At 42.9% G+C, this 13,288-nt stretch overlaps 1 protein-coding gene across 1 annotated transcript in view; it reads right to left on the reverse strand.

The window, feature by feature from the left end:
• Nucleotides 1-13,288, reverse strand: part of FRAS1 (Fraser extracellular matrix complex subunit 1) — a gene marked incomplete at its 5' end in the record, with an annotated part of 444,917 nt that overhangs the window by 25,211 nt on the left and 406,418 nt on the right. Inside the window, 5 exons of the mRNA XM_081100823.1 lie at nucleotides 2,527-2,741; nucleotides 5,111-5,271; nucleotides 7,313-7,545; nucleotides 10,272-10,547; nucleotides 11,923-12,110. Of these exons, the coding sequence (XP_080956949.1) occupies nucleotides 2,527-2,741; nucleotides 5,111-5,271; nucleotides 7,313-7,545; nucleotides 10,272-10,547; nucleotides 11,923-12,110 (1,073 nt within the window). The remainder of the gene's footprint in view (nucleotides 1-2,526; nucleotides 2,742-5,110; nucleotides 5,272-7,312; nucleotides 7,546-10,271; nucleotides 10,548-11,922; nucleotides 12,111-13,288) is intronic.

Raw genomic sequence — 13,288 nt, forward strand, 5'->3', positions numbered from 1 at the left:
ATAAAGAGATGGAAGTAGCCAGGGTGCTTCTTACGTAGGGTAATCTGGGAAGGCTTTTCTGAGGAGGTGGCACTTGAACAAAAACTCTTAAAGAGCGAGAAGGAGCTTTGTTTCCCCTGTTCAATCACTGAAAGCCTTGGCTGAGACTTTACAGCTTCACAGTTATTCCTAAAGGGCTGAACACAGACCTAGGATGTACTGTCAATACAAGCAGCCCCTCACTGACCGTACTTTCCAGTGACCTGTAGGAGAGCCTGAATTAACCCTATTCGGGAAGATGCCCAGGTCTAGACCCCGGGGATGAATGTGTGGCTGACTTGGATGTTTCAGTGAGCACTCGCAGCTCATTTATAGGAAACTTACCGACGACTCAGAGCTGCGTATGCTTGGATAATTTGCCATCTCATACAATGCTGTGTTGAAATAACTTTGAAAAGGCAGAACATCGTACTTCCTAAGGGAATTCCTGTTTTCATTTTACTATGCAATGAACAAAAACTGGATGGAGAGATAACATGCGCAGAAGGCTTCACGTCGAGGCTAACTGTGTACATGTGTGTATGAGCGGGGAGTTGGTTTACTCATTTTAAAATGTTTTCTATTTTTCTTCATAAATGTATCTTCCTTTTATAATAAAAAAATTTAGTCTAAAACAATTTTATTTTTTTCACTGGCCAAATACACTATATTTCTTTTTGGGGGGTTGAAAATACAAATGTAGGGTGTTTCCATGAGTAAGTAAGGGAAAGAGCCAAATGCTTTATTATTTAGGACATCAAACTTTACTTTTCTAAAGTATTTTTTCATATTCAATGTTGTCAAGGATTTAAAATTTGGCACGAAATTTTCCCAAAGACTCTACTAATTCCATGTTCATTTAAAAATCTCTGATATTAGAATCTCCATAACTTCTTGAGTTGATGGGCAAAATTAATTTTTCCTCCTCTGTTTCTATTTATTCTCCTTTAACCTTCATATAAATTAATAATTTTAAAAAAGAAAAACATCCCTGATAACTATTATTGTATACCTATTTTGTGCCAGATATGTTAGATGTCTTCTAATATTGAGATTATTAGTGACTATTTCAGAGGAGGTTCAGAGTGGTTATGTCTCATTCAAGCCTATTGATAGTTGACAAAGATATGAAGTAGGACTTGTTCTAAGTTCTATAGTCTTTCTAACACATATCAGCTGTTTCAACTATTTTTAAAGAAACAGACAATGGCCCAGCCAGAGTGGCTCAGTTGGTTGAGCATCATCCTGTGCACTGAAAGTTTGCTGGTTTGATTCCTGGTCAGGGCACATACCTGGGTTGTGGGTTTGATCCCCAGTTGGAGAGCATATGGAAGGCAACCAATCGATGTGTTTCTCTCTCTTTCTCTCTCCCTTCTTCCCTCTCTCTCTAAGCATGTCCTTGGGAGGATTAAAAAAAAAAAGAAAACAGACAATGATGAAGTATTTCTATGTATACATTATTTCTATGTTGGTTTAAGAAGTGGGACATATAAGATCCTTTATCTTAGAGATTTTCAAGCATAGTCTGAACAAAATAGCCTGAAACATAATCAAAGTAAAATCATGGAGAATACTAACTTTTGAGGGGCCTGGGAGGAACCAATCATTCAGTTTTGCATTTTCAAAAGTGAATGGAGGGTATGGTATAGATTTGCAGTGATAAAAAGAAAACCTAAGAATGCCTTAAAATTCTACTCAGCAGAGGGCAGTCGTGTACACAAAATGAGTTAACCAAAATGAGAGGCATCACAAACAAAACAAATTTGATTCAAAGGCACTTTTCCAAAATGATTAGTCTAAGTCCCTCTACAAGTTCCCCCTGTTAGTGTGGTTAAAACTGATTTGAAATGAAGACCACATGTAATTTTCAGTTCATTGAGAAATACTTTAGAATTATTTTTCCCATGAGGATGCATTAGTCTAGTGGTCCCTTTGATATAACTGCCCCCCAAAGTGGCTTCTTGCTATAAAATTTTCTTTTGTCACTAATATTTAATGACTATTAAAAAGGGTCTATATTTACAAGGGTTGTCAGTTTTGAATAGATATAAAATCAAGGTGTTTTAAAAAATTATCTCTCCCTTAGTCTTAGAATGACAGTGTTCTATTTACCTGTCATTTTGACTCATTTCCCCAGGTGGGGAAGGAAACACTCTACCATAAAATATAAATCTTTTTGGCTTTCCAAAATATACCCAGAGGAAAAAAACATATATACTCCGAAAAGCAAGCATTAGATTTTTATATAAATGATTGTGCCAGACAGTAAGCTTTTTCCACATTAATTTGAACATTTTCCCTACCACGCTTCCAATTAGTAGATTTAGAGGACCCTCTGGGAGCATTACCGCTGAGGTCTCACTGGAGGGACTGTACAGACTCCCTTAGTTGGTTGGCCCCGTTCTGAGAGCCACTGGATGCAAAGTGTTAACAGAAGCGCTTTAGGACCAAACAGGTTTCACACGGCACCCAGTGCACAGCCTTCAGACAAGCCCCTGGTGCACCCACCTGGAAGTCGGCAGTCACGGACCCCCCACAGACGTCAATTAACTCGGTCATGTCGTAATAGGCATCAAAGGTCCAGACACAGCTCTTCAGGTTGAGGTGTTTGTAGAGCTGGATGGTCTTGGGCTCCCGGACACTGGGGTCAAACTGGAAGGGGCGGTCATAGCCAGGCCCCATGGCCGTGCTGTCGTAGACCTTGTCATCTAGGAACCCTGCCTCTGTGGGGGACGGGGGACAAGAAATAGTAACCCAGTGTGCAGACTTGCCCTTGCTGGCTGCCCAGGAGCTGGGTGGGGAGAAGGGAGATGTTCCTCTGAGACTGATAGAGTTCTCCCTCCATCCGAGACTCTATTACTAGAGCAACCCAGGGCTCCCAACACACACAACAAGTGGATGGGCATTGGTTAGCTGCCTGCTGCCACGAGTTAGAGTGCCTGGGTTCACAGACGCCTCTAAGGGGCTGCAGGAACCTGGGAAGAAAAGGGGAACAAATGCTACCATAACTGAAGACCTCAGCGCGGTGGCCCTGCTTATCTTGGAAAAGAAAACACACTGAAGCTTTGCCACACCCGGCAAGTCTGGTTCTGTGCTTCACAATCAGCCGTTGAAGAAATGGGTTTACTATATGGATAATCTGCTGATGAGTTATTTTTCTAAGACCAATTTTTTAAGACTGATTTTTATAAAATAGCTTTTATGAAAAGCCAACAAACATCTGTCTATGCCTTCCCCACCCCACAAAGTTCCTGAACTCTTGGGGGGAAAAACAACAACTTAATTGTATGTTAATGAGCAAACAGCTAGCTAATGATGCTTGACTAAAACTTCCCTGCCACAGTCAAAAATTATTGGATCAAATGCTGCCAAGCAACTGAACTACTTTAAATTAAGGAAGACCTTTATGCCATGGAGGGCTAGACACAGATACAACTTCAGAATTTAGGGCTGAGATTTTTAGAGTACTAAAAGAACTCTCGTATTCTGCAAAAGCGGATGCATTTTTTCAGCACCCAACCATCTGCCCCAGGAGGACTAGGATCTCAATTCACACGTGTTGAATTTAATTATTTGAGTAGGAAGAGGTGCAAACTTTCAGCCTATGAACATAGTATGTTTTTTTCTCTAGCTCTGTATGTGGAGCGATTATGCTTTCATGTATAGCTCCGTAACTTGGGAATAATTTACACTCAACTAATTTCTACTATATGAAGACCGTCACTATGCAAAGTGATGCTTAATGAATATGAAAGAGCATATGAATGCTTTTCTATCTTCAAAAACACTGTTAAATGACTCATCAGCGTAAAGGCAGGAAGAACGCATTTAGTGAGCACTTGCTAAAGTCAATGGGAAGGGACTGGATCCTTAGTAAAGTAATGTCTGCTGTGGGAGAGGCACCACCCCAGCCATCAGCTCCGTAGGGTCTGTGTCAGCCACAGAGCCACTCAGCCTGAGGCCACGCCCTGGCTGGGGCACCAGTATCCAGTGACTGAGCAAGGCGGGTAGAAGGTCTGTCCATTGGGGCTGACAATAGGACAAGTCTGACTGGTGGGCACTCTCCAAAGCTCCTGGGAGAGCTAGCTAGTCCAGGCTTCATCGGGCTGCATTGCAGCTGGACTTCTCCCTCTGTCCAGTCCTGCTTCCTCTCCTTCCCGTACATCTTGGCCCCTGACTCCACCTCTGCTCCTGCTCCTGGAGAACCCATCCTAGAACAGGTAACATCTGCACGTGAGCTTCCTAAAGAGGCTGTGATCATGCAATTTATGGGCACAGATGATAACATGCTCACTTAGAGGGAAGGGAAGGAACAAAAATGTACCATAGGTGGCACTTTAAAAACGCCAATGCATTTATGTCAGTCAGAGAAAGACAAATACCAAATGATTTCACTTGTTTGTGGAACCTAAAGAATAATACAAACAAACACACAAAACAGAAACAGACTCCTAGATACTGTGAACAGACTGATGGTTGCCAGAGGGGAGGAGGCTTGGAGGACTGGGTGACGGGATTGAGAAGTACAGACTGGCAGTTATAAAATAGTCATGGGGATGTAAAGTACAGCATAGGGAATATAATCAATAATATTGTAATAACTATGCATGGTGCCAGGTGGGTACTGGAAATATCAGGGAGAATACTTTGTAAAGTATATGATTGGCTAACCACTGTGCTGTACATCTGGAACTAATACAAAATAATATTGACTGCAAACTAAATAAAAAAATAAGTGAATAAATAAATAAAAATGCTAATGCATTTAATCCTCACCTTCACTGGTATCAATTGTTTCCTCATGTTGTAGGTAAGAAAAGAATGGCTTGGGGAGGTCCAGCTATTTTTGTTCAGTTGATTAGGTAGTGGACTAAGGATGTGAATCTAAGTCGGTTTGATTCCAAAGTCCCTGGTTTTTCCTATTCATGTCCCTGTCTGAGCTGCTTAGGTTTGGTTGCCTGCTAACAAGGAAATCCACTAACCATGCGTGTCATGGGTCTGGGAAAACATGAAGAGCAGGGTTCACTCAGTCGCACCTGAGGGCCACTGCGCTGTGCGGGAGCGGGTGAGCCAGCACGGACGCATCCCTCACCTGACATGCCTCTCAGATCGCGGGTGGAGACGAGATTGGAGCAGATGTGCTGGTGTCTGTAGATGGACTCGGATAACAGGAAATGCAGGTTGTGCAAGGGCATGGTGGAGATGAGGGGCAGCATTCCATCCTGGTGTGGGATCTGCACCGAAATGTGGATTCTAAGGGGGGAAAGGCAGAACAAAGTGTGTAGGTGCATGCTATCAGCAGTTCACAGGGTACATTCTTTCTCAAAACCCCCTTTTGTCTTCACCAGTGAATTTCCCATTTTTTTTTTTTTGTTTCCCAAAGCTTTCCATGTTGGAAGATTTCTCTCTGAACATGAGGGTCTGATGCACACGTGGGGCTGTCTTTTCTCCCAAGAGATCCTTCAGACTCAGGACTGATAGCAATCAAGAATTATAGATTTTTTTTGTTCAATACAAGAAAAGATAACATCACAACCACAAATTACTTTAACGCTTTCTTTTGCTTTGAATGGAAGCTTTGTTTCCTCATGAGCCAAAGCTGAGTGACGGCTGGCTATAGGCTTTCCTTCTGTCTCAGTGAGTGTGTGGGGGTTGGGTGGGGTCAACACTCGTATTTCTTTAAAAAATATGTTTTAAAAATAATTTTTAAAATAAAAGACATCATTGAGCTCTTACACGCTAAGGCCAATATCTCTATCCAAGAAAATATCTTAGGAGTAGTAATATCCTACTCCTCACCCCATGCCCCCCCCGCTGAAAGACCTTCCGTCTCCTCAGTGGCCTCAGTGGGCAACACGCTCTCCTGTGATCTACATTCCTCAGCCTCTGAGTGCCTTTCCACCAGAAACTCTGTAACTTACTTATACTGGCTGCTATTTCTTGTATGTCTCCCTGCCTCCCCACTCTGAGGACCAGACCATTTCCTTCACTTCTTTTGTTTCTCTAGAGCACGTAGCATACAATTCTAAATAAAATATAAGCCTAATAAATATTGGTTGAGACTGCACCACCGTGGACCTGTACTTATAGGCTGTGTGTTGTTTTCATTGTACCAAGTTTAAATTTTCAGAATGTTTATTGAGGTGCATTTTGAGTTTTACAGCTTATCTCTCAGAGCAAAGACCCACATTTATAAGAGGAATTAGAATTCTGGGATATGAACAGGATGGCTCTTGGTCAGTAGTGCCCTGAGTACTTCTGTTATTGCTTTTTAACAAAGATAAATTTTATTCTGTTAGAACAAAAGGATTTGCCTATTTTTAGCTATATATTCAAATCTGTTTTTTTCCCATGCAAATGAGCCCCTTTCCCTGAACTCAGTTGCTCATAAAGGCGCACATATAAACACTGTGAGGTTTAATGAATATGTACAACATACATAAATTCTTTTTCTTTATTTGCTATGCAAAAATGAAAGTATTCATCTTCCATCAAAATCAGGCGGCACAGGAAAACATAAAAGCACATATATCCTCTGGGGAAGCACTGTCCTGGGCACAGGGGATACAAAATAAACACTCATGGTCCCTGCCCTCACCAGCCACTATCGCAGCGGTTCTCAACCTGTGGGTCGCGACCCTTTTGGGGGTCGAACGACCCTTTCACAGGGGTCGCCTAAGACCATATCAGATATTTACATTACGATTCATAACAGTAGCAAAATTACACTTATGAAGTAGCAACGAAAACAATTTTATGGTTGGGGGTCACCACAACATGAGGAACTGTATTAAAGGGTCGCGGCATTAGGAAGGTTGAGAACCACTGCTCTATCGGGACAGAGAGGGAATGAATAGTGATGATGCTCGGAAAGAGGCACATGGGTGCCAGAAGAGCTGGAAGGAGGCTCTTTGCAAATGAAATTGGAGGAGATGACGAGAAGTTCTTAGAAGATATGCTCTGAGCTAAGTATAGTAGGACAACTAGACCTAACTACACTGCGTGGGAGGGGGCGGGGGCTGGAGTCTGGAGTAGCCGCATGGCGGGGCCGCCACCTGAAAGAGTTTGAAGCCCTGGGGAAGTTGCAGTGATTCTCGGTGGTGGACTGGCAGGTGAAAATGTCAAGGGGAGAGAAATGAGGCTAGGATAGGCAAGGGGACAGAAAGTTTTTCTGAAGCATGCCTCACCACCACACCTGTTTTGCTGAAGCATCACTCTTAGACCCGCCCTGCCTAGAGGACACACACAGAAGAGCCCTCCGCCCCGTCATTGCGGAAAGCACCACCAGCCTGACCTGTTCGGATGCTCCTTGTGTTTGACATCCAGGTACTTCAAGGTCGCGATGAAGGACTGAGCCTGGAAGCCTCTGGCTGTCCCAGCCACGACGGGGGTGTGGCAGATAGCACTGTCTGTCCCGATGGTAACAATGTTGCTCCTTAAGGGGGTCCCCACATGGCCCACTTTGTCTACAGCCTTTGCCACACAACGCACATGGAACCTCCGGCTGAAGTAAATGCTATCCAGGACCTACCGGGAAGAATAAAACACCTCAGACAAGTGTACGCTACTTACACAGCTCCTTCAACTGCATCTTCCGGATGATAGGACACAAGTTCCTGGTACAAGATAATCTGTGAAGACAATTCATCTTCCATCCACCCACCCACCCACCACTTCAGTATGACTCTCTACCAGGAGCCAGGCACTACGGACAGATGGTGAGTACTTAGAGCCCAATTCAGTAAGTCAGACAATGAGCAAGTAGACAGATGTGGAGCAAGAGCCAGAGATGACTGGTTCCGAGTGCCACACTGTTCTCTTTATCTGTTAGGTTCTGCATAAGAACCTCTCAACAGGTTTTCAGCCCTTCTAGCAAGAGTCATTGGCCGCCAAGTCAAGTTTGTTTAAGGCCTGGTGCCTGGATACAGAGGAGAGATGCTTCCTTCTTAGGAGTTCTTAGTTTTCTTCATTTTCTAATTCTTTCTCTCCTGCAACCCCCATCTAACGACCACACACATAGCTTAAAGCTGGGAACTTGGCTACGGACACCGACTGGCCTTTGAAGGTCTTTCTACAGATTCTTTCATGCTCCCAGATATATAGAAGCCACAGAGTGCTTAACTCCATCAATGCAGAGGCAGCGTGGTCACCAGGACTCTTAGGTTATGTGCGCATACAGATGGAGAAGCAAACTACAGGAATAATTAATTGGTAGTCTTGTGTGCCATAGACCTCCCACAAAGCAAACATACAAACTTATAAATTCTACCCATGAAAACAATTTTCACTGAAGTCTATTAAAAATTAAAGAAGATTTTCCCATTAAAAATTTTAATTAGCTGCCAATGCCTTATTTGTTTATTTATACATGGACTTAGTTCAGAAGGGATTTGAGGCAGCTTACCAAAATGCATAAAATACAATGATATTAAATAAATAATTGAAGAAATAAAGATAGAGCAAAGGGAACTGGGGTAAAAGTATTAGTCACCAATTCGTTGCAAGAAGAAACACTGAAATATAAAGTAAAATTATGAACTTGGTACCTGTTAGAAATATTTGGCTCAAATCAGAGCAAACTCCCTTCATGGTTTCGTTGAATGGAGAATTAGATACTTATGAAACAATACACTATAAAGGCTTGCCATTTAAAGTTCTTAATCATATAAAATATATTTTAAATTTGAGCTAGGTTATGTTGCAAATGACTTAACCTTCTAGCCTTTCTGAATAAGCTGTGCCAAAGCACTGGGCATCAATCACCTCACTTTATCCAAAGCTTCCCATCTATGTCTAATAGTTCTTCCACTAGTATCCCATTGAAGTGATGCACTTATTAAAGTGGGAACAAACTGTGGTTTGAATAGGAGAAATGGAGAGAAATTCAGTTTAAAAGAAATTTCTAATTTCCCAGATAATTAAGTGCATAATTTCAGTACAAAGTCATTGAGTGCTTACTATGTGCCAGATATGGGGCTGAACCTGCACCCCAATGCTTCCAGCTCTCTCTCTGAAGAGATGAACTTGGCTGGTGTGATGCGCAGCCCCTGTTTCCTTGGCCTGGGAAACCATCTCTGTTCGCCGCTCTCTGGTGGTGGCAGAGGTGTTGGTCTGGTTTCCTCTCTGAGGACAGCAACTGCACTGTGAACTTGCTTTCATGTTTTCCCACAAGGCTTTGTACAATGATGATCACTCAGTAAGAATTTTATCTTTTTGTTTAATAACTGGTCCCTGCTATGTGCCATGGATGTGCTGGCCACTTTGAAAAATACGAATGTGGTAGAACTCTTGGTCCATGTCTTTATAGAGTTTATAGCCTACTTCAGTGGTCGGCAAACTGCAGCTCGCGAGCCACATGCGGCTCTCTGGCCCCTTGAGTGTGGCTCTTCCACAAAATACAGTGCGATTGAAACTTCGTGGCCCATGCGCAGAAGTCGGTATTTTGTGGAAGAGCCACACTCAAGGGGCCAAAGAGCCGCATGTGGCTTGCGAGCCGCAGCTTTCTGACCACTGGCCTACTTGTTGAACGATTAGAGAGATGTGAACAAAAAGTGATCTTTAATTGTACCTAACTGGAACCTTTGACTTACTATACCATTTATAGGTCACTTTTACATCTGATTTGCCAATGACCTTGTCAAGTGGCTAAGTGGAAGAGGTACAATTTTGCAGATCGGAAAACTGAGACTCAGAAAGATGAAGAATTATTTGGCACAAATGTCAAGAGTGTAGAGGATGAGAAATTCTGTTCCAACATAAGAGTAATACCAAACCTCTCAACATCACATAATTAAAAACAGACAGAATTAAGATTTGTAAAAAGGTTGTCTGAGTACTAGCTCAGTTCTTTCTACTACACCATGTTACCTCCCTTATATATAAGAATAAAAAGACTATGTGTACCTGCTCATTTGCTTATTTTATTTATTTATTTATTATTAATTTTTTTAAAAATATTTTTATTGATTTCAGAGAAGAAGGGAGAGGGAGAGAGATAGAAACATCAATGATGAGAGAATTATTGATAGGCTGCCTCTTGCATGCCCTCTACTGGGGATCAAGCCCGCAACCTAGGCATCTGCCCTTCTGTCCATAGGCCGATGCTCTATCCACTAAGCCAAACCAGCTAGGACTCATTTGCTTATTTTATTCCAAATGCCATACATGGACCTTAGGGAGCTTGACAGAGTCTGAGGAACAAACAGAAATATTAGTTCTTTCCCTACGCAACCAGGCCCAGACCCCAGACCTACCATGTGGTTGACACTGGTGAACGGTGTGTTGTCGGTGATGGTCTCAAAGGGAGACCGGGCCCCGTTGCCATCAGTGGGGGCAGCCACTTCCCAGCTGAACTGCACGGACGTCTGGTTGATGCCAGCCTCACTGCAGCGCTCCCTCGTGATGGCATACTTGGGGAAATGAGGGTCGCAAGGGGTGACACAGACCAGCGGGTAACCTGGGGAGGGAGGTTTCTTGACTCCTTCTTTGGTAACCTCTTCCACATGGTCATAGTCCGCAAGTGTGACAACCTGCAAAGGAGCAACAAAGCTTCAGCCCTGGTTAGGTGTCGGGAAGGTGAGAGTACTAAGGCTCTAAAGCAGGGGTGGGGAATGTCTGGCCCGCGGGCCCTATAAGGCCCATGAAATCATTTGGTCTTGCCCTGCCAAGGCAAGCGCAGGCAGGACTCAAAATTCAATAAACCTAGGAGCTTTTATTCATAGTAACCTAAGTTTATGTTAAGTGAATTATATTAAGCAAATTATGTTATAAATATCCAATGGCCCTTGGCAGAAAATAGGTTCCCCACCCCTGCTCTACAGGATTCACAAGATCACTTAATTTCCAGGGATTCTTGAAAACATAACAGGAGTTTACAATGCTTTACAAAGCATCCCTAAAAGATAATGCAGACCTTAGGCAGTGGAGAAGGTCCTCCTACTGGTCAGCTAGAAGCTTTATTATCTTATTAGCATTATTCATAAAGATGAGCTCTATCACTCATGTGGAAAATACTTTTATTTTCCTGCCAATATAATATTTTTCATGATATAGTAACTGAAGCTATATCATGCATGGCAGTTACTAGTTTAAAGTTGCCTTAAATTGTTAATGGTATGCAGTAGTGCATTCAGCAAAATAAAAGTAAATAAAGGTAGTGTATTTCTTCTATGGTCAATCAAGAGACACATTTTGAAATGATCCTTCTAGTATGAGACTAGTCTGGGGAGGTTAGAAGAGTTATTCTGACTGCTTCTTTACTATGGGTTAGAATTCCTTTGACAACCTCCGGGCATTTTCCTCCTGATTGTAGAGTCAGTGCATTCATTCTTTACACCCCCAAACTGGGAATGATGGTACTACATTTCTACAGATACTTAATTCTACATATGTGTGGCCAATAGGTAGAATAATAGATATGGGATTGCATTACTTTTTTTTTTTTCACTCTTTTAAGTCCCACCAAAGAAGTGAGAATATCAATTGTATTGTACTTTCTGTTTATCAGACTGAGGTATGGGCATGGTTTGGTCTTCCTCTTTTGTTGGAACAGAATTTCTCATCCTCTGCACTCTTGACATTTGTGCCAAATAATTCTTTGTCATTGGAGCTGTCTTGTGCATTGTAGGATGTTTAGTAGCATCTCTGGCTTCTACCCACTAGATGCTACTAGCACCTACTGACAGTCATAACAACAAATAATGTTACCAGAGATTGCCAAATGTGCCATGGAGGTAGTTACGGCGGGTGGGGGCATTGCAGAGGAGGGGACAGGATTGCTCCTGGTTAAGAACCACTGTGTTAGAGGAATGAAGGAGTATATAGCACTGGAAGTCCTACTTATCTCAAGTTCTCATCTACTAGTCACTAAGACATACAAGCAATCCTTCCCGTCAAGCCACTCACGATGGGTGGTGCTGGCAGTATGAGACTCCCTGCTGCCTCCTGGTCTAGGATCGTCACTGTGGCAGTGGTCACTTCACCAAGAACTGCTTCCACTGGGTCATCTGGGCCAAGGACTAGGGAGAATGATTCATGCCATTCCCGGTCTTCATTGGACAGGATCTCGACTTTAAAAAAGATATGATCCACACCTTCGGCAAGGACAGAACACAAGGACAGCAGAAGTCCCAGTTAGGTGACCGACCTAAGACAAGGCTTCATGTTTAAGTAGGCCCTTTCCTTTTAAGGGTTTCCTATAACTGCAGTGGTGCTGGTCACGTTGGCCCCATTTCAAACAGGGAATCTGTTTTACAGACCTAATTCCACCTGTGGTGGAGGCTCAGTATTGCAGATTTACTGTTCTACACCAGATGAGGATTAACGGCCCCTGCCTGACACTAGTTGGCAGTAATAAAAATCTATGATCCAAAACGCACTCCACCCTGGTTATGAGGGGTTTTCTTGCTTAATTTTTCTTTCCCCTTTACACTTAGACATGAGCGCCTGTGAGGCTGCCAGTGCTTGTACACAACACCCTTCAAAGCTGTCTCCCGAGAAGCAATAGCTCAGAGGCTATCTACCAGGCCAGTCTCTGCCAAGTCGAGAATATAGTTTGTAGGCCTTAAAAGGGGGGGAGGTTCAAATCTCAGAAACCCCCTACCTTTTCCTAAAATGATTCTCTACTCGGTTACTTCTAAGACCTGTATTTTCCCCAGATCCTCATGCAGAAAATGGAAAAGTAAAGGTACTTGGAAGAGAGGTCCTTGTGCAAGTGTGGAGGAAGGGCACCTATCTTTCCAGCAAACACCAATAAGACACACAAAGGACAGAGCCAAAAGCCCTTTGAAGCTTCGAGGGCATGAGAGAGACACACAGAGACTCCCAAACTCACTTCTGGGGAAGTCACTTTCTCCCTCCACTCGCCAACACATCTCTGAAAAGACCTTCTAACACTGTTGCCCACTTCTGGCTACATTACAAATGATGCCATTGTCTACATTCACCTTTTCACCTTACATTGTCCCAGAAAGTTCTGTGAAAAAAACCTAGCATATAATTCAACTCCTTCCCTGTCTCACTCCTCCCATCAAATTAATACATGAGACAGCTGTTTGTGACTTCAATCCCATCTTCCTCTCTTCCCTGACTTGTCTCCATTGCTCTCTCTAGGATAAACCTATTTTAGCTGTTAACCAGAGTGTGCCTTCTGGATTTTAGTCACCCCGGCCTAAAGGGCAGCACAGTGTTTGGCACCAATGTTTGTTGAATGATGGCAGTCACGTACACTTTTTAAAAGTCAAGTGCTCATATTAACCAAATCACAGGCCAA

The sequence above is a fragment of the Myotis nattereri genome (assembly GCF_964212035.1).
Source record: "Myotis nattereri genome assembly, chromosome: 1".
NCBI classification, from domain to species: domain Eukaryota; kingdom Metazoa; phylum Chordata; class Mammalia; order Chiroptera; family Vespertilionidae; genus Myotis; species Myotis nattereri.